The 21982-nt window shown below is 43.7% G+C and overlaps 1 protein-coding gene across 1 annotated transcript; it reads right to left on the bottom strand.

The window, feature by feature from the left end:
- Positions 1 to 13684: 13684 nt before the first annotated feature.
- foxj1b (forkhead box J1b) lies at positions 13685 to 16338 on the bottom strand (the record flags this gene model as incomplete). The annotated part of the gene is made up of 2 exons (XM_083787605.1): positions 13685 to 14638; positions 15724 to 16338. The coding sequence occupies 2 exons, from the start codon at positions 16336 to 16338 to the stop codon at positions 13685 to 13687; spliced, it is 1569 nt and encodes a 522-aa protein (XP_083643731.1).
- Positions 16339 to 21982: the final 5644 nt, after the last annotated feature.

Raw genomic sequence — 21982 nt, 5'->3', positions numbered from 1 at the left:
GAGTGAAATAATACATATTCATGATGCGCTTATATGTCTTTCATTTGTGTGCATGTGTGATCATGTGTGTGTCTTTAAGTACGTATTCTGCATTAACATATTTGTCTGTGCGTGCGTGCGTGCGTGCCTGCGTGCGTGCGTGCGTGCCTGCCTGCGTGCGTGCCTGCATGCGTGCGTGTGTGGTGTGTCGCAGAGAGAGAGCATGTGTGTCTACCTTTTAAGAGACACTTGAGTTGCTATTGAGTTGCTCCTGCACTCGATGCTTGATTAGCCCTGTTCTCTCTGGCCAATCGCTGTTCAGCGTTGGCCTGTTGGCCTGTCAGTCTAACAGACACACATTGAGGTGAGGGTTGAAAAACGTGATTGGGTTGTATTTATTAGATTGTTCATAATTTATTTATCCATTTATTTCTCACACACCACTAAAACACAGCAATCACACATACGAACCCTCCCAACACACACACACACACACACACACGTTCACACACACGTTCACACACACACACACACACACACACACACACACGTTTCTCCAAACACGCTCACACATTGAGCGCTCTATACATTATTAAGTGGTAGGCCTAGGTGTTTGAGCAGCGCCCAGGCTGGGGCCAGATAGAGTGTCACTCTACTAGTCATCATTATGTAATCAGAGGTGATTTCCCCAACAAACCCACGGCGGTGAGGTCATAGTCGGTTAATAGACCACAGACAGTTGACTCACTAGAACCGCCATTGTGTGTGTGTGTGTGTGTGTGTGTGTGTGTGTGTGTGTGTGTGTGTGTGTGTGTGTGCGTGTGCGTGTGCGTGTGCGCGTGTACCTGAGCAGTGTCCAGTCTCTGAGAAGGTGAGAGGACTTGTGTCCTCCTCCACTCTTTTGTCATCTCTAGGTGGCAAAAATACACACTTAAAGGCAAACCTTGCCTATTTTGAACCTACTGTAAATGCCATTGTTCTTCTGACGTGAGGAGATCCTATTGTGGGGAACAATAACCGGTCTGCTGTGCATGTCTCCCGTGAAATGCGGAAGTGTGCGCCTGTGTATCTCATTGTTGTGCACCCAACACATTTGATTTGGGTTTACACTTCTACATTTAGTGGGAGAAATCATCAGGAAAGAGAGGATGGACTCTATAGCTGACTATGATGGAAACTGTGTGGCATAGTGTGTATTGTGCAGAATGCTTGACGTCAATTCTAATGTAATTGATCTATTTCTGCAGAGCCCTATGGTGACAAATAATTGTGCACCTGTCAAATTACCCATGTACCCATGTTCATATATATATATATATTAGCAGTGATTAATCTGACAGATTAATCACTGCTAATTGTAATTGTAATTTATTACTATATTATTACTATATTTATATAGTAATTGATTCGCACAAATACACTGACGAAGGCCGGTTGGCCAAAAACATTGGTAGATTAATAGAAATTGAAAAAGAGAGACCTCCTTGGGAGCCCAATTCAATTAATTGACCTCTGGAATGAGTACAAAAAAATGCATCAAACACAATACAACACAAAATAGTACAATACATAGCATACACAGTACAGTGTACACAGAAATAATACACCTCACACAGACACTGTGCAACACATGCACACACACACACACACACACACACACACACACACACACACACACACACACACACACACACACACACACACACACACACACACACACACACACAGGTGTGCAATGCAGTGCCTATACCACACTGTGAAATCCTCCTGGATTAATCGATTTGTAACTCCGAAACTGTGCCAATTGAACCACATTTGGTTCCCTTTGCACGCTCCCAAGAGTCAAATGACCACCGTTCATTTCCCCAGTGCACGCTCTGTGTTGCAGCGCTGCGTGCTTCACCGAGCAAATCATGGCTAATCAAATGGGAGCCACTCAGAAGCGTGCAGATGGAGGGAAGGAGAATAGAAAGGAGGCCGGGGGAGGGAGTGGAGGAGGAGGTGAAGGAGGAAGAGGAGGACAAGGTGGAGGGGGAGGGGGAGGGGGGGGGGGGTCTAGTGGCTTTAAGAGGCCACCAGGATGTCCGTGTCATACGTGGATGCACATACTGTATACGCTGCTACGGCTGCACACACACACTCACATTACCACGTCAGCGCACGTGCGGAAACAAACAACCCCTGTTCATATTTATTTTGCACGTGAACTATATTTTCATGGCTATTTCTTGATGTCTACGTTTTAAATTTTTACACAAAAAAGAAATATGCAAACACAAGAAGCATGCAGACAATCAAATTGACAAGACAACAAATGAAAAAAAAAAAAAAAGAAAAAGTATAAGACAATGCCATATATGGTCCTGGGTATTTGGTTACAGACATTACTGTATAGCAAACGAGGTCAAAACAAATTGTAAAATGCTCCACCCAGCAGATGGCTCAGATGAGCGTAGCTAGGGAGGAAGCTGTTAGGAGTTAAGTGTCTTGGTCAAGGACACTTCAACATGTTGACTGGGCGAGGGTCCAACCCGGTGACCTTCCGACGATTCCCAGACATCCTCTCTACATACACAACTACGACCGCCATAAGAAACATCTTTGTAGCTCTCAGTGTCCGATATATAACATTGGCCATGCTCCGCCCACCCACCACTCCATTGGTTTGACGCGTCTCCCTCTCCCACTTACTGCCCAACACCCTTCATTTTCACATGGTAATGAGAACGTATTGCTTATTTTACTGTCCAGTGACATGGGCCAAGTTATTTGTGGGCTTTAACCATTCTGACCGGGCACCCATTTTGGTGTTAGCATCATGTTATGCTTTATCTATTTAAAAATAGCAGATCTACAAGCTCATATCGCGCCACCGAGTGGCGCGATACGAGCTTGTAGGTCTGCTATTTTTGAAAAACCGAAGAACGACTGACATTTTTAGAATCTGATCTCAGGTCAGAATGGGTTAATCAGACCAGTGTGTGTCCAGTGGAAACCTTGTATGAATCTGATCTCAACACTATGCATGCCTATGGAACCTACGGTTCCAGGAGGTCCCCAGTTAATATAGCATCAACATGTTTGAACCAATTTGACCCTTTTTTATACTTTAGCTACTGGAGAATCTATACAACCGCACAATGCAAAAATAAATTTGGGGTCTTTTCGGGGTCACTGGCACAACATGATTACAGATGGGTGTCCACAGCCAGCCAGGTACACACAATACCGTATCCATTTGGACGTCCTTTGCCCTGAGAATGTTTGAGAACTACTGGCCTAACCAAGGGCTAAAAACAACATGAAATGTGATCAACGAAAGAAAGTTAAGTGAAACTAAAAGCGAGTGGTTTTAGATTGCGGTTCCTGGCAGTGAAGTGAGCGGGCCGTCAGCTCAGACGCTTCTCGCCTTGTCCTCTTGTACTCTGTGTGTTGACACCGTGGCACCACTCCAGAGAAGGCCATCGCTGCTCTCTGTGTGTGTGTGTGTGTGTGTGTGTGTGTGTGTGTGTGTGTGTGTGTGTGTGTGTGTGTGTGTGTGTGTGTGTGTGTGTGTGTGTGTGTGTGTGTGTGTGTGTGTGTGTGTGTGTGTGTGTGTGTGTGTGTGTGTGTGTGTGTGTGTGTGTGTGTGCCAGCTGCGTGTCTGACTGTCAGATGTCCAGCAGCCACAGAAACCAGAGGCACGGGACAAGAATGTCTTTGAAAGGCCTAAAATGGTGATGCCAACACACACACACACACACACACACACACACACACACACACACACACACACACAATCGCTGGGGGAGATTTAGGCATTTCAGCGGCTAATATGTCGATACAAGCAGCAATAGAACGTATAAGTCACACAAAAAAGCACAGAGAGAAAAGGATCTTGAACTCAGTCTGGCGTTGATGCAGCCTGCAGTGTACAAAGCATTAGACACAGCATACCTAGTGCAAGCAGCACACAATGAAATCCCCAGTGTTAATTCCAGCCAAATAGCGTTAAAACGTACCCAAATGGACCCGCAAGACTCGAGGTTACATCAACACGGAGGACTTTTCTGTGTCGGAACTGACAGCATAGGCACATGCAGAGATAATCACCATAATTTTCTCCTATATATCATGAGCTATGATAGACACCTGTTTGGTTCCCCATTTCATATATGTAAAGGAGCAAACGTACAGTATGGAAGTAGAGCGAACAAACAAGGCAAATCTGTCACCAAAAAATAAATAAAAAGCTTCAGCCCAAAAATAAATAAATCTTGGCCACATAATTTGCCTGTTCCTAACAGCAGTGCACAGTAAAAAGCCTTAATTTCACTCTTGAGGGTACATAAATGGAAGAAAATGGAACCGTATGGGTCCATTTGCAGCACACTCTCAACAGTGTGCTGCTGTGCTGTCATTAGGTGTGCATGGGGTACGCTGAATTCACTGCTCAAGGTCTCTGACGGGAAGAGGCACTCTGAGCACTTAGACAAGCATGATGATGAGAGTCCATGGATTTATGAATTATGATCTTGTCATGTATTCCTGCACTGAAAGACATTTTGTCCTGATTCCTTCCAAGCCCATAAGGCCATTCATCTGTAATGAGAGATGAGGAGAGTGATGAAGAAAAGGGTGAGGCAACAAGCCTAAAAGACAGAGGGACGGACGGACAGACGGGCGGATGGGCGGGCGGGCAGGCAGGCAGGCAGGCAGGCAGGCAGGCAGGCAGGCAGGCAGGCAGGCAGGCAGGCGGGCGGGCAGGCAGGCAGGCAGGCAGGCAGGCAGACAGGCAGGCAGGCAGGCAGGCAGGCAGGCAGGCAGACATACAGGCAGGCAGGCAGGGTCGAATGTTAGTATAGTTGGCACTACAATATCTTTTTGAGCACACAGATGCGTGTGTGGGGGTGTGCATGTGTGTTTTTGAAGTAGACTGGACACTGGGAATCTGTTAATCATTGCCACAATCCTAGAATGGTGTATTTGCAGGGATTATCTAACAATAACTCCATAAAAAAGGACTTGTTTTTTCCCGGACCATGATGCGAAGAAAAAGCTGGAGAACAGACACACTGGAGTCATACGTACACACAATTTCTCTCTCACATGCGCACACATAACATATTCACACTTCACACAGACGCTTACACACAAACACGCACGCAGCCCCACACACACACACACACACACACACACACACACGCACACAAAGATACAGATACAGTTTAAGATACGCCATTAGAGACATATCTTAAACAGACAACATTTCAAAAATCTATATATCTGTACAATACCAAAGCAACATTATTTGATGGAATATATGCGGTCCAATGAACAAACCTTTTCATTTCATTGTAATGCACCTGCAGACAGTTCATTGTAATTCACCTGCCTTTCATTCGTCCAAATGGAAACCTAATTACCATGTCATGCATAATCAACAGAAAGCCTATTTAGCCCATTCTGACCTGAGATCAGATTCTAAAAATGTCTATTACATCCTGACAGTTTCATTATTAACCCATTCTGACCTGAGATCAGATTCTAAAAGTGTCTTCGATTTTTCAAAAATAGCAGACCTACAAGCTCGTATCGCGCCACTCGGTGGCGCGATATGAGCTTGTAGATCTGCTATTTTTCAATAGCTAAAGCACGACATGATGCCAACACCAAAATGGGTGCCCGGTCAGAATGGGTTAGGTATGGTTCCTGCCTAAGCCCCTCCCCCTTTTCCAGACCAATCTGGAGGAGGGTATTATATTAATGGTGGGATAGGAGGCTGTGTTTTCTTTTTTCCCCTTATCAATATGTCATGAGGGCTTGGAAACCAGAGATGGAGACAATTGGCAGACTCTTTTCCAGGAATGGATTAAGGTTGGACATAGTGTTTTTCTCTTAACGCTAGCCACTAGGGCCTCTTTGCCCTAGTAAGTTAACTTAAGCTAGTGCTACCCATAAAAAGACAGCCATATTTAAAATAAATGATATACGGACTGCCTTTATATTGTGCCTTTCTAGTCTTTCCAACACTTCAAGGCACTTTTCAATGTATATTTCACATTCAGCATTCACTCACTTGACACACCGATGGCACAGGAAACCATGCAAAGCACCAAGCAGCCTGCTCATCAGGTGCAGTTATAAGGGCTTGAGACACTTCAACATGCAGTCAGGGCTGGGGATCTTTCCCCTTCCAAGACGGCTGTTAACCGTGTTGCCAAGTCTGCTTATTATAAGTGACTTTGGGATTGTTGTTCTGTATATAATAAATATTGATAGTTGCGTGTTGCGGTTTTGTTGTTGTTTGTTTCTAAAGAGTAGTTGTGTTTGGGCATTCCTAAAATTTAACCAGTGTCTATTTACAGACCTCTATCTGAAAATAGTTGGGACAATTTACAATTACAATTTAGGTATTTAGCAGACGCTCTTAACCCAGAGCGATTCACAGTAAGCAAGAACAAAACATGGTAATACATCAAATACATAAAAATGGTCATCGAGGATCATACGTAAGCTAGAACCTAGCAGTGGAATATCTATATAATGAAACTATGCGTATACAGTATACACTATAGAGTGCTATGTCTACAAAAATGCTATCTAAATTACTTGTTGAGCCCTTGCATATGCCTGTAAGGTCGTCGAGGCTAGCGCAAGTGCCTGCACATAAGTGCTACGGGCTAATATGGAGTCTGAAGAGGTGGGTTTTAGCTACGGCGGATTGGGAGAGAATCTGAAGCAGTTCTGATTGCAATGGGATGCAATGCATTCCATAGTTTTGGAGCCAGAAGGGAGAAGAGTTTGGGACGTGTGGAGCGTTGTCCCAGCAGTTTTAATGAATGTACTTCCAGCTTCTCTGCGTTGGTTGATCTGAGTGTGTAGGAAGGGTCCGATCAGACTTGCGAGAGTGGGGGTGCCATACATTTGGTTGCTTTGAAGGCTAGCATCAGGAGCGGAGAAAGGGGATCGAGACGTCTGAGTGTGTAGGAGGATTTTTGGCCTAGGTAATGTGCATTCAACGTTTCACGCAGATCGGTGCAGTTATAGGTAAAAATGTGAAAATCTGCCTCATGGTGGCGCTATAACAGGCCATTCTGGGAAATTTGGGGCAGAGGTTCGTTGGCATCTAGGGAGTGTGTGCAAAGTTTGGCATCAACCGGGTAATGGTGACAGAGATTAGCTGGTAACGGACAGACGGACACACACACACACACACACACACACACACACACACACACACACACACACACGGACGGACAGAGTGCAAAACATACTCTCTCCCCATGCCTTCGGCTCCATGGTGGAGAGACACAATAACAAAACCATATTGAGAAAATAAATCTAAGCGAATCAGACCTGAGAGGGAATAAAACCACTTGCAGATTTTACTGCCCCTGCATGTGTTGCCTTTAAATGCAATCAAAATCATCTGAAGGCTATCGGCTCTCGTAATCACTTGGGGGGCCTCTCAGTCTCAGGAGCCATAAAGCAGGCTTTTTGGGGGCCTTTCCCACTGCCACGGTTTGCTTTGTGTCTCTATGAGACATCTAATTAGTAGGGGGAGCCCTCCATGTGTCTTCCCTCTGCAATATCCCTCATGAAGAATAGCTCTGTGGCTCTTCCCAATGAAAAAGGAGAGGTGAACCCTCAGACGGACACTATGGCTACAGGGGTACTGAGGCGGGGCCTGGTCCCCCTTATTGTGTCTGACTCTAATCAGGGCCGATCCAGAGGCTGCTGTGAGTGTAATAAAACACTCTGTCTCTGTAGCCCCCTCCACTACCCTGTCACCAGCTCTACAGTGGTGGGAAAAGGACTCACATTACTTATAAGTCAACACTGCAATGTAGAAATACTCTGTTGTATAAAGTGTATACAAATGTATACTTGTATAAAGTACTAAAGTATATCTCTAAATGTTCCTCCTAAAGTACCAAATGTAAAAGTATACTCATTCATTATGCAGAATGTCCCGTTTCAAGTTTTCAAATGTATAAAGGTCCTTTGAAAATAGCAGATGCATTGTGAGCTCGTAGATCAGCTATTTTCAAATTGCCAATGGTTAATGGTATTGTTTTCTAATAAAAATCTAATCTACAACGTACGTAGAGTAAGTAAAAGTACAATATTGCCTCTGAGATGTAGTGGAATTGGAAATACTCCAGTAAGGTAAAAGTACCTCAAAATTGTGCGTAAGTACAGTACTTGAGTAAGTGTGCTTTCCACCACTGTCTGTCATTAGCTCTACATGAGCACGTGCACACAAACGCCAGTGCACACGGACAAAATGTGCATGCTACACCCTGACGCGTTTTTCACCCAAATTTGCCAAGCTCTCGTTCCCGTTACTGTGTGCAGGTCCCATCCACTCCTACTCTCACAAACACAAATCTCCACAAATCCTCCTCAGTCCAATATTGACTCATACATGTTATACTGTCATTGTTACGGAGACTCACAGAGACACAGTAAGATCATACACACACACATAGGCCTATACACACGCCACCTTCCAGAGGGCCACCTCTGTGAGCAGGTCCGCCTGCTGAGCAGACCCGGCCTGTGTCCAGAGGGCTGAATAGACCGGCGGGAAGCTGGCTCCATACAGATAGTGTTATCACCTGCTCCATGGGGCGCACATCACCGCTTTATACACACACACTGACTCGACAGGGAGCACACTCATCAGCACACGGGCACGCGCGCACACAGACAGACACACATACACACACACACACACGGGCGCACACACACACACACACACACACACACAATGGAGCTCATGAACAAATATTACCATTTCGGACGTAGTGTAGCATAAGTAAGCGTGGACAATAAACATGCAACTCACTGTGCCGTGAGTCTGCCACGAGAAGACTGGGGTTGTTTTTTTCTGGCAAGTGGGACGAAATTCCAATTCATAACTACAGTGAAGCTTGTTACATAGCACTGTTGTAAAGCGAAGTATATGAATTAGGCTAGAGGCACAAAATAACCTATAAATGTCACTACTTAGGTGATCTTTTCCTGATGCAGGGGGGGGGGCCTGCGGTCACACGCCTCTCGCTGTATTCCCTGCTGTTTTTAGGAATCTGAGTTATTCCCTCCATCCCAAAGGATCTTTCGCACATGACCCTGGCGCTGTGGGGAGCCACAAGCAGAGGGACAGAGATAAGCTGCATTTCTAACGCTTTTCTTTTTTTTTTAATTCCTCACCCATTTTCAATTAAAAAGAGATTTGAGGTGGAAAACCGTGTTTTCATAGCGTGGGGGGTTGGGGTGGAAATTAACTCCTGGTAAGTGTACTGGAATAAGATGTAGACTAGGACCCTATTTTGCAAATCTCCAGAGGCACAGTGGCGAGTTTGGTATTTGGAGACTCGCCGTGCACCAATCTGGGTGCGTGTCATTTGCAAATCAACAGTGCAGTGTTGGTGTCAAAGAGGACTACGATTTGTGCCTTCTGGTCAACTGGCATACACACTTACACAGCGGAATACACAGCTGTAGTGAGGCACCAGGCACGTGATCTCTTTAGTCGGCGGAGGTACACCCAGATACAAAAACTACACATCTTAACCACTTCTGAACAGGCACCCATTTTGGTGTTGGCATCATGTTATGCTTTAGCTATTGAAAAATAGCAGATCTACAAGCTCATATCGCGCCACCGAGTGGCGCGATACGAGCTTGTAGGTCTGCTATTTTTGAATAATCGAAGAACGACTGACATTTTTTTAATCTGATCTCAGGTCAGAATGGGTTAATCAGACCAGTATGTGTCCAGTGGAAACCTCGTTATGAATCTGATCTCAGGTCAGAATGGGTTAACCACTTCTACCCTACTGTATGTACTTCTTTGACCAGAGTCCCACAGGGGTCTATATTAGGCCCTCTCCTTTTTTCATTCTACAGCTAATCTCTTCACCAACATATCATGTCACTATGTGAGCTTGTAGATCTGCTATTTTTGATGAAAGTTCACCCCAGTATAGGGACATGCACTGGAGTCCATGTTCTTAATTGATGTTATGACGAGTACCGGTATGTTATAGAATAGAGAAGAGAATAGAACTGGCAACAATTCAAAGCACAGTTATATTACCAATTAAAAGCGCCAAAATGGATTAAACACAAAACAAAATCCATTGTGGCTAATTTATTATGCTTCTCTGTTGCACTTTGATATGAATTTCAAGCTATTAAAGATATTTTGGTAACTGCTTGATGCATTCTAATCCACAGTGACATGTGACAATGGTCAAATGCGTGTATCCAGCCATAACTCTTGTACATTATTAAGCACAGAGAATTTTGAAGGCATTTCATAAAATGCTTACTGATTAGTTAACTGGATCGATTATACTGCCAGGTTCCGTTAGGCTCATCACTGGACATCATTGATTTTGAAAGGCTTCTCGTTGCACCACCTGTTGATTTGATTTGTTGCTGATGACTGCACAAAATGACGGTGCCGTGTTCAGTGGTGATGCCACACTATTAACCCATTCTGAACGGGCACCCATTTTGGTGTTAGCATCATGTTATGCTTTAGCTATTGAAAAATAGCAGATCTACAAGCTCATAGCGCGCCACCAAGTAGCGCGATACGAGCTTGTAGGTCTGCTATTTTTGAAAAATCTGACATTTTTTCAATCTGATCTCAGGTCAGAATGGGTTAATAATGAAACTGTCAGGATGTAATAGACATTTTTAGAATCTGATCTCAGGTCAGAATGAGTTAACAGAAGATCCAGATGACATAGTCCCCGGATTGACACACTGGATGCTTGTGGTGAAGAAGTGCTTCACAAAAACACTGCTGTCAGAACATGACAGTGAGTTCAAGATAGGGCTAGTCGATTTGGGGGAGAATGCTATGTTTGGTCAAATGCTATATCTGACCATTGCTGGTCAGATGTTGGGGAGAGGTGTGGCGTGAAGCATGCAGTCCTTCTCTTTACCTAAACATTAATAGTGTATTACGTCATCCGAAAGTCCCTGATGATACCAAGTAGTCTCACATATCAAACAACTAATATGCAAATGCAATGCATATTATGCATGGTGGGTGAGCTTTGCAAAAGTGTAGCTTTAAGTGTGATAGGAGGCAATGAAAGAAGGAAGCATCGGTGCGATGCTTTGATGCTGACAATACCTTAGGAGATTCCTTTGTCTATTCCCTTCTCTCTATTGCAACCTCCATTTGTTGCATTTGCTAAATGAAACACTCAAGGGCCGACTTTACGGGGACTTTACGGGGTACAGTTCCCCACTTTCTTTTATGGGAGAGTGGGCAGTCCACTCCACTTTCTTTTGAATTGCAGTTGTGAAACGTGAAAGAGAAGAATTTCTATAGGAAGAAGTGAGGTGAATCACTGGATGTATGTTGTAACATACAGTATGTTGTTATACCTTTCAAGTCTCTATGTTATTTTAGTTGTTGGTATATATTATATAATATAGCAACATCATTTCTTTTTAAGCTTTTTGAATACAATTCCCCCCCTGAAAACTTGATGTAGAAGGCATATTTAGAGTCGGCCTCAGGTCTACAGCTCAACCCTCATCTCCCTCACATTTGTCTATAAAATGCTGCGCACCTGCACAACAGGAGTTTTCATGTGTCACCAAGACGGACTTCAGCATCAAATATAATTATCACAGGCAGGTGGGAAGCTCCATGTGCTCGACATGTCCATACCTGCCTTGTTATCCACCTCTCTCACTCTCTCTCCTCCATGCTCATTCCCTCTAACGATGTCCCCACCATTTACAATCACCAATGATCACGCTGACCTCAGATATTTAACAGGCAAAGCAACAGTTATGAATATTTGTTCAGTGGATCTTGCAATTCTGAGAAGGCCCAGACAAGTCCCTACCTGATGGAAATGATATATATAACCCTTTATCTCTTACTGATAGACCCACCGAATCCTTAGACAAACAATATAACCATGCACCATAACATTCTCATGTTTATTTAACTGTGAGTGTACACATTTGGTTTTATTTGTACACTCTCCGAGTTAAATTAACACTGGCAATTTTCCTGTGTGCTCAGTATACCACATATATAAGAAATGTCTTAGGCATGTTATCGCTGAGATTTCTCAGGTAAACAAGGGATAAAGCAATGGGATTTTGTCAAATGTCATCATTTATTGCATCGAGGCGTGGTTTGCATTTTTTTAACAGCATTAAAAAAGTACAAATGAAAAACAACAGGATAAATCAAAGAGTTTGTATCAAAATGAGAAAATCAAGGATTTTTTTTTAAGCTAAATTTGTTTGTATACCTGTATAATCTGTTTTCGCATCCAATCCCAACCAATGTATAGGTCTAAATTGACATATTCATACATATCTCAAACTCTGTATTTGTGAGAGATAAAAACATACAAATAAAAAAAGACATACACCGAACCAAGATAAAAAAAAGAAATCCATCACCCAGTGATAGAATACAGAACTGCTTGTCTCAGAATAGACCCCACTTCTGTTTCTAGACATGTTAATATACAGGTACATATTTACACTCTCAGAGTTCAATCATTAATACTCTGGATGTTTGCTGTGTATCAATCAATCATTCAATCAACACAAAGATATCAATCATGTCATTTTTCTCGTCAGTTGTTTGGCGGAATATGTCCAACAAATGCAGCGTTTAGCAAATGTTACTCTTTAATATGGTCAAAGTTGAATTATTGCAGTGTTAAGTTCATGGCTAGATATAAATATATAGGCCTACTGTATATATTGTGTTATGTATGGACTATGGAGATATATGCATCCTTGGGTCACTGTGCTATGAAAACATCATATTTATCACATGTATCATAAAAAAGAAAAGTAATTAATTCAGAGAAGGCTGGCTGGATTTCCTAATAAAACTGCTGCCTATCAAAGTGCATAATATTGTATTTTCTGAAGGCAATCATATTCAGCTTTGCTTTGCAATACATGACAGCATAGGCAAATAGAAACGCCTTTTGCCCATATACAGTATCTATATATATCTATATATATATCTATCTATATATATATATATATATATATATATATATATATATATATATGGGCAAAGGGCTTTGCTATTTTCTATTATATATATATATATATATATGTGTGTGTGTGTACATGTATATATAATATTCTAGCGAATATGAAATTGACTATTTGACAAAGTCATGAATGAACAAAACTACAAATTGACAGATTTCTCATCTGTCTTGTGGCTCACACATATCTGCTCTTCATATAACATGTCATAACATAACGTAGGTTGCCATGATGTTTCATTGCATGCTGGCAGAAAGACTGTGTAATGCTAATGTAGCTAAATCAGTCTGCACATCTTATGAGTCACACCGTTACAGTGTTTGTTGTTTGTATAGAGAATGCCATCGCAAGGAGGGGGTCAGTTTGACTTAGTTCTTTTGCAATGCAGTCCCTTATAAAAGTCCCCAATAGAATCAGGGATCATTTGATCGTAACTCCATAGCAGCAATGACTTGCCACTCATTGACTGTATTGATATGGCTACCATTTTGCTCTTGTGTCATACTTCCTCCATACAAACTTCCTTCATTTTTAACATGAAGACAACAATAAGGATTTGGTCTATTCGTCATAAAGGACCAAAGGTCATGGTAATCTGATGCCAAATATCACTTGGAGTCGGGGATGAGGAAACTGGGTTAATTTGGGTCAAAGGTTACAGGTAGGACTCCACTCGTTCCCATGGCTGCATCTCCGTGAAGAAGCCCTCGCACAGACCGAAGCCCTGATCCAACGTCAGCGGTGTCACCTGCTCCTCCTCCTTTATCTCCCCCCAAGGGTGCACCGCCACATCCTCAGGCTGTTCTAAGAACAGCGAGGATACCTCCTCAAATTGGTGCAGTGGGTGGTGGTGGTGTTGTTGTTGTTGGTGGTGGGGCTGCAGCAACTGATCGTGGTGTGGGTGCTGCTGCGGCATCTGGAGGTCTCCCATTGTGGTGTGGCACTCCACAGCCGCACCACACAGCTCCATGTAACCGTAGGACTGATGGTGGTGATTCTGGAGATCAAGCCCTTCTCCTCCACTACCGCCGCCGCACCATCTCCCCTGCAGCCCCAGGTCCATGGACGCCATGTGCCCGTGGTGGACGGCGGAGGCAGAGGAGGACACCTCCATCTCGCAGCCCAGGGAGACCAGTGCCGTGTTGAGGTCCAGGTCCTCGAAGTTGCTGCAGCTCCCCCCAAGGACGTCGTCGAACACCGACGCCAGGTCAAAGTCGCCCCGCAGCATGTCCGCGCCATGGGCCTCCGTTGCCAGCAGGGGCGATTTGGGCGTCATCCGTGCCACCTTGTTGTGGTTTCTCTCGCTGTTGCCTTTGGTAGAGAGGTGTTTGCGTTTGGTGCTCATGTTTCCAACTTCACCTTGGTAAAGGCATCCGTTTTGGGCCCGGTGGTAACCCACTGTGTCATGGCCTTGCAGCAGCTTGCTCTGTCTGTGACCATTGCTGTTGTAGTGGTTGGCTGACATCCTCCTGCGCTTGAAGATGCCATTGACAAACATGTCGGCATACTGGGGGTCAATCTGCCAGAAGCCTCCTTTACCGGGCTCGTCTTTCTGCCTGGGCACCTTCATGAAGCACTTGTTGAGTGACAGGTTGTGACGAATCGAGTTCTGTTGAAAAGACAAAAAAAAAAGAAAATTAAAATGTGACATAGGTTTTTGTTTCTTTCTCTAATAATATATTTGAAATAGATGCATATGAGATATGCTCTGTCCTCCTAACTCACTCTCTATTTGTTAAGAATCTGTCTGGATATCTTTCTTTGTGTTTATCCGTGTGTGTGTGTGTGTGTGTGTGTGTGTGTGTGTGTGTGTGTGTGTGTGTGTGTGTGTGTGTGTGTGTGCGTGTGTGCGTGCGTGTGCGCGTGCGCGTGCGTGCGTGCGTGCGTGCGTGCGTGCGTGCGTGCGAGAGAGAGAGAGTTGTGTGTGTGCAGACTCTCTTTGTCTTTGTAAGAGAGAGACATGGGTATTGTTGTTGTTTGTATAGGAAAGCAAATGTACCTAATGAGGCTTTCTAGTAACACACAGCTCCGTGCATCTCAAACATGATCAGCTGTGCTTAGCTGCTAGCCCTCTCAGGAACCCTCATTAACACACACACACACACACACACACACATACACACACACACACACACACGAGCACACACACACACACACACACACACACACACACGTGCACAGTCACACACACACACACACACACACACACACACACACACACACACACACACACACAGCTTTCTCCACCCCCACACAGTACATAATTCCCCTCAGACTAAACCCTGTAAGAGCACTCTCTTGGAAGAAGGACATTTCAGAGACATGACTGACAATACAATTGTTTCATCAGCATGCAGCTGGCAGCTGCTATGTATGCAATTGTTTGCATACAATTGTCCTTTACTGTAGAAGACCGTCAAACCGTCATTATAATATATTATATACTTAATTATTTGTCTGTTTGTTATTTATTATTTCTGTTTTCTTTCTCTGTATTTTCTTTGTCTTGTCTAGTAGGCCTATACTGGCCCAAATAGAGGGCCTGCATATGCTCAATATGGAGACACAGGTGTCCGCAGTCAGCCTCAGTGTGTGTACCATATTAATAATGGAGAGAGAGAGAGAGACATAGAGAGAGACATAGAGAGAGAGAGAGAGAGAGAGAGAGAGAGAGAGAGAGACGGTCTCACTTACCTGCCAGCTGGGCTCTGCGTGTCTGTAATAACAGAAATTCTCCGTAATCCAGTTATAGATGGTGGAGAGAGTCACTTTGGGCTGCTTGCTGGCCTGCATGGCCATGCAGATGAGCGAGGCGTAGGAATAAGGCGGTTTCACTTTGGGGTTGGTCTTGTAGTCCACCTCCGCGGGCGGACTGGGCTGAAGGGGAAGGTGCGGGTACCCGCTCCCGGTGTGTCCGTAACTCGCGAGTGTCCGCGGGTCTGTGGAGTCGCTGCCGGACGTGACGGGGCTCCCGAGGTACAGAGGCATCCCGGTGGCGGCCGTGTCCCCGGCCGGCGGGCTGGACGGAGAGTCGGCGCCGCCCTGCGGGAACCCGAGCCGTCGGAGACAGAGCAGGTGTTGCTGCGAGGAGGAGGAGGGGGAGGACGGGCAGCCGGCGGCGACTCCGTTCCACCTCTCCTCCGGGTCCGCGCTGAGGATGCAGAAGTTCTGCAGCCAGTTGAGGCTCGTCAGGCTGTCGTCCAAGTGAAGCGAGTCGGTTCCCTGGTGGTGGTGGTGGTCCTCCGGGTACACCGACAGCCATTTCTCTTTAAACTTGGCGGCGATGTCGGGGCTCATCAGAACCGGCATTCTGGTCGGGTGCGCGCAGTGGCGCAGAGGACGCAGTTAAGACTGAAAGACGATGGAAGTCTGTGTTCAAATCAGCATCCAAAGTTTCCTCTGTTGCCTATAGCAGTCGATACGGTCAAACGGTCTAGCCTATAGGAGAAAAAATTGATTACAATGAATTAATTCAATTGCATTCAATAAGCATGCATAGGCATCAGCATCAGAGTCTAAAATATATAGCTAAAACGTTAAATGGATAAAAGATTCAATTTAGAACAATAAATATCGCAATATATATGAGTATAGGAATATCTATCAATAGCATTAATATCTATATCTACCTCAGATGTAGCCTGCTTTGAGGATGATGCTGGAGAGAGGTGCGTCCACCTGTTGCAGTCCACTCCGCTCTGTCCAAGGACAGCCGCAGAGCATCTATTCTCTGCGCAACAAGTGCAGCGCGTTGGGGGAGGGCACGAAGTAGGCCTACAAATAGTCCAATAACTCATAGAGAAAGAACATGACACCAATGAATCATCACCAATCGAAATCCTCTTCGACGCTCATGGACAATATAGTGAAAACAACTCTCTTGTTGTGTGGAATGGTCTACTGTTTAAACTAGAATAAGAACGCTGTGGCGATTCCAAGAGCCCTTTAAATGTCCAGGGTGTCTCTGATTGGTCTGCAGGTCTATCTCTATTCCGTCTCGTTATCCCTCCATCCATCTCCCCCTGTCTCCTCCCTCTCCCCCCCCCCCCCCCCCCCCCACACACACACACACACACGCACGCGCGCACACACATGCACACACGCACGCACACACACACACACACACACACACACACACACACACACACACACACACACACACACACACACACACACACGTGGGTGGAGGGAGGACCATTATGACAAGGAGGCGAGGGAGCTGTCAACTGTCAACTTAATTCTGAGGCAAATGACTGTTGATGAATGAATGAATGTTCTTTTAATCTCTAGTCTATACATTCATGCGAATGACAGACAATATAGCAGCAGGCCTGGTACAATGACGACAATAAGAACAATTAGGTAGTTGTTTTCTTCACCCACGCCTTTCCTTTCTTTTCTTCTCCAGAAGAATCACTCCAGAAACAGGTTGAAATGTGAGCGAGGTGGCACACGACGCCCCTCCCCCCTCTCTCTGAGAAAGCCGCGCCACAGGTCCCGCCGCGTAGCGCCTTTTGGACCGTAGCAGAAAAGAATGCCTGCACGTAGCCTAATTAGGACGGCACTGGTGGAAAGTAACTCAAGTAATTGTATTTGCTTCACTTGAGTATTTCCATTTTTGAATAGCCATAGCCTTAACCGGCCTACTGTTGCCTAATGAGGAGGCTGCGTTCTGTTTCCAATAGGGTAGCTACTATAACTACTAACTAGGCTTCACAGCTTTGCTACTAGCCTACTGATTTGTCAAATGGGCAATATGAATATGACTATTCAAAAACTTACATTGTCTCAAACACAACCCCTACTACGTACTACATCTACATTATACCACCCACTGAGCCACACAATTTAATACATGCCCTAATAAAATATATTATATTCTTATAATATATTGCTATATGCTACTATTTTAACATGTCAAGCTGTATAAGAACAATTACTTAAATTATTGTTATCGGCATGCCCTAGAGATTTCATAATTATATCCTATATGTGCCATAATCCGATTTATAATGATGCGCTGCCACCCAGTGGATAGATTATGTATTACAAACATACCATCACTAGCAGTAAATTGTAAAATTGTAAATCACAAAGTCAACTACTGCAACTATATGACAGTTGATGTTGAAGTAGTGGTTCTGGTGGTTGCATGGTTCAGAACCACCCAAACCACTGTCTGGTCAGAGAAGTATGTTCCCTAGTCCATCTCACTGCATGTGTCCTATTGTTGTTCTTGACAAAAGAAAAATGTGAAGGGGAGCAGACCATTCAATTCCATTCTATTCAACATAGTGCCTTTTCAAGGCATCAAAATTACTAGTGCCATTTCAAAGGACCTTGTCTGGTGCACTGAAAGCAAAATTAGATAAAGAACTCCCAAACAATGAAGCACTTATTTTAGTATTCGTCATGATTATTCCAATTGTCAGGCGATGTTGAACTTGAACCTCAGCCATTCCATTATGTCTCATTGTATGGTGAAGCAGGTTGCAAATTACACTTACACTTGCAAATTACATAAATTAATATGCAAACGAGTGGATTCTGCCAATAGACATTTTGCAGACTCTTATCCAAAGTGACTTACAAAGATCATAGTAAGTGGCACAAAACTGTATTCAGCCATCTCATCTCACATGCACTTTTTCAGACATTCGATGCAGACGAATGGAATAGCTTTAGCCAGTTCCTTAACCCATTCTGACCTGAGATCAGATTCACACGAGGTTTCCACTGGACACACACTGGTCTGATTAACCCATTCTGACCTGAGATCAGATTCTAGAAATGTCAGTCGCTCTTCGATTTTTCAAAAGTAGCAGACCTACAAGCTCGTATCGCGCCACTCGGTGGCGCGATATGAGCTTGTAGATCTGCTATTTTTCAATAGCTAAAGCACAACATGATGCTGACACCAAAATGGGTGCCCCGTCAGAATGGGTTAATAATTACAGAGCCCAGAACTGATGATGACTGACAATATTTGTACTTATCCCATGTAGCTATACAATCCAGTACCAAAGTTCAACACCACTTATTGGATCCACACCCCATTCATTTTTCCCATAGAGATTTCCAAAAATATGTATATATTAATGAATGATTGATGCCTAGAATCAAGCCATCCGGGATCCTGGTGAATCATGACCATAAAACATTTGATTCTGTGAACATTTTTTGAATATATTTATATAATAATTCAATGATATATACTATAAATAAATACAATACATTTGTTGTTTTTTTTATTCACAGAATCAAATGTTTTATGGTCATGCTTCACCAGGATCCTGCATGGCTTTGTTCTAGGTTAAAATAATTGATAAACATATTTTTGGAAATCTCAATGGGAAAAAGGAATGGGGTCTGGATCAATGAAATCAGAAAATGGCCTTCACTGCTATTAGACAGTCATATTCCTGCTGCTGTGAGTGACCTTTTGACCTGCAATGGTATAGGATTTTCCAACCCCTGTCGATGGCTCACTCAACATTCAACATGACTTTGGGCCTGCCAGTCTAACTGTATTCTTGCTGACATCCAGAAACAAAACGCTAACAAACACCAAGCCCCCGAATGCACATGCATAAATAATACAATAAGAATAAGATGTCTTCAATATCCAACACTGTTACTTACGGGTTTTATCCTTGCAACAGAGCAAGTCAATTAGTTATGCTAAATACTCCCTCATTTAAAGTTCTCAAAAAGAACATAAATACCCCAAAATGAGGAGAGCGAGAAGAGATAAACTTAAATAATTGAGGCCAGCTGTTGCATCCTGTCAAGGAGTTGGTGCTTTAAGAATGCTTCCAGGTTTGTTCTCCCTGGTCAATGGGGGACTGGCAGGCAAATGTTTGTACAGCTGCTCCATTGTTCCCAGGATGCTCACAGCTTCTCAAGAGGACCTGCAGTACACATACAGTATTGCTAAGGTACATTCACCAGGACGGAAGGAAGGCCTGTGTGTGTGTGTGTGTGTGTGTGTGTGTGTGTGTGTGTGTGTGTGTGTGTGTGTGTGTGTGTGTGTGTGTGTGTGTGTGTGTGTGGAGGGGGATTTTGGACACCTGTTGCTGCAGCTCATTTTTTCTAACACTGACTGGATAGAAAGGATGGCCGATCAAACCTTGATCAATTGCCATACCACTTAAGGAATAAGGAATGTTGGTCCAAATAGCAATACAATCTGCCAGAAATGCTTCTTCTGCGCCAAATACAAATAAATCATCACGTCACACAGTGCAGCAGATACCAAACATATAAATGTATACATAAGTAATAGTGCCAGTGCGACAGCAGAGGAGTGCAATCACTGTCACATACATATGCCCACAAATGTAGTGTGAGACCAGACTTGATGCACTTGCCTGGCTGTGGCCTGGTGAGTGTCCTTGATGATATGCTCATTGGCTAATGGCTTTATGCACAGCTTCTCGTCATTCGTCTGGGGGGAGAGAACTTCACCTCCAACTGGGCCTTTCGTACTAAATACCCCCTGTAGTGCTTTGTGGAAGTTGTGGTTGACTGTGGTGCAGCTCCCATACCAGGTGGTGATGCTGCTCACCAGGATGGTGATGATGGTGTAGATTAGAATGACCTGACTATGTGTAGGCTCACATTAAAATATGTGATACTGAACTCGGCTATATGGGATAGGAATATATATGAACACATGGGAAACTTGATTAACTAGCAGGTGACAGTTGTTCTTCAACAGAGATGTCCTGTATACTTGATAAAAGAAGAAGAGAAGATCTATTTGCTTACAGTAAGTGACTTATTATGATATAATGTACAGATACTGGGATGTGAGTCAAGTCTGGTTGTGATTTTTTTTGATTAAAATCGTTTTATTCATTCAAATGTTGATGTTAATGAAATGTTAAATATTTCTGGAGAAACTGCAGCATAATCTGCCATTCATTTCATGTAGACATCATGACCTAAAGTTAAACCAGTACCTTTTACCTATCACCAGCAGGTGTCTCTCTTCTCTTCTCTCTCTCTCTCTCTCTCTCACACTCACACACACACACACACACACACACTCTCACACACACACACACACACACACACACACGCACACACACGCACACACACGCACACACACACACACGATCCATAAACGTGCTGTTCAATAGAGGATGTTTACAGTATCCAGTTACCCACAATTCAAAGCGGTGCATAGATGGCTGAGACATCCATTTACTGTATGTCTCAGCTTCTGCTCCTCTAATACTGTATATATTTAAACCTTCGCAGGGGTGTATGTATGTATGTATGTATGTATGTATGTATGTATGTATGTATGTATGTATGTATGTATAATATATATATATATATATATATATATAGTGAGATAATATACAGTGAGATAATATACAGTGAGATAAACAGTGCCTTTTTCACGTCAATGACATTGATGATTCGATGATTGTCATTAGCCTTACTATTTGAATTCTACTCCATAGTGGTACGCTAGTCTATTATTACGTTAATTGTTAAATAGGCCATTAAGTGATCCGTGGAGTAGTCAGTAGTGTGGCTTTTATTTTATACGCAGACGAACATTCGCCTATAAGCAACAGTCAGAGAAAGATAATAACATTGTAAATGTCACCGGACACCCGAAACGGATGTGACTGACAAGTGACAACAGTAGACACTAGACATGTAGTGTAGTGTACTATTGAATATATTGAAGGAGAAATGCGCAGCCATGTGGCTTGTCAATGCACTCTGTGATCGTCTGTCCCTAATTCTAACATGGAGAGATGTAATTGGCGACGGTGGACTGGATTTGTTTACCATATTTGGCAACACAGTGACACAGCGCGCATGTGAATTGGACGAGAGCACCCGTCATTCACAAAACTCTTCCTTCTAGAACGCCACAAACAAAGCGAGTGCCCATGGGAGGTGTAGTCCAAAACAAACCGTGTCACGGACG

Source organism: Protomyctophum parallelum, assembly GCF_964188405.1.
Source record: "Protomyctophum parallelum genome assembly, chromosome: 17".
NCBI lineage: Eukaryota > Metazoa > Chordata > Actinopteri > Myctophiformes > Myctophidae > Protomyctophum > Protomyctophum parallelum.
The sequence above is the reverse complement of the archived record's forward strand: the minus strand, read 5'-3'. Positions and strand labels throughout refer to the sequence as shown.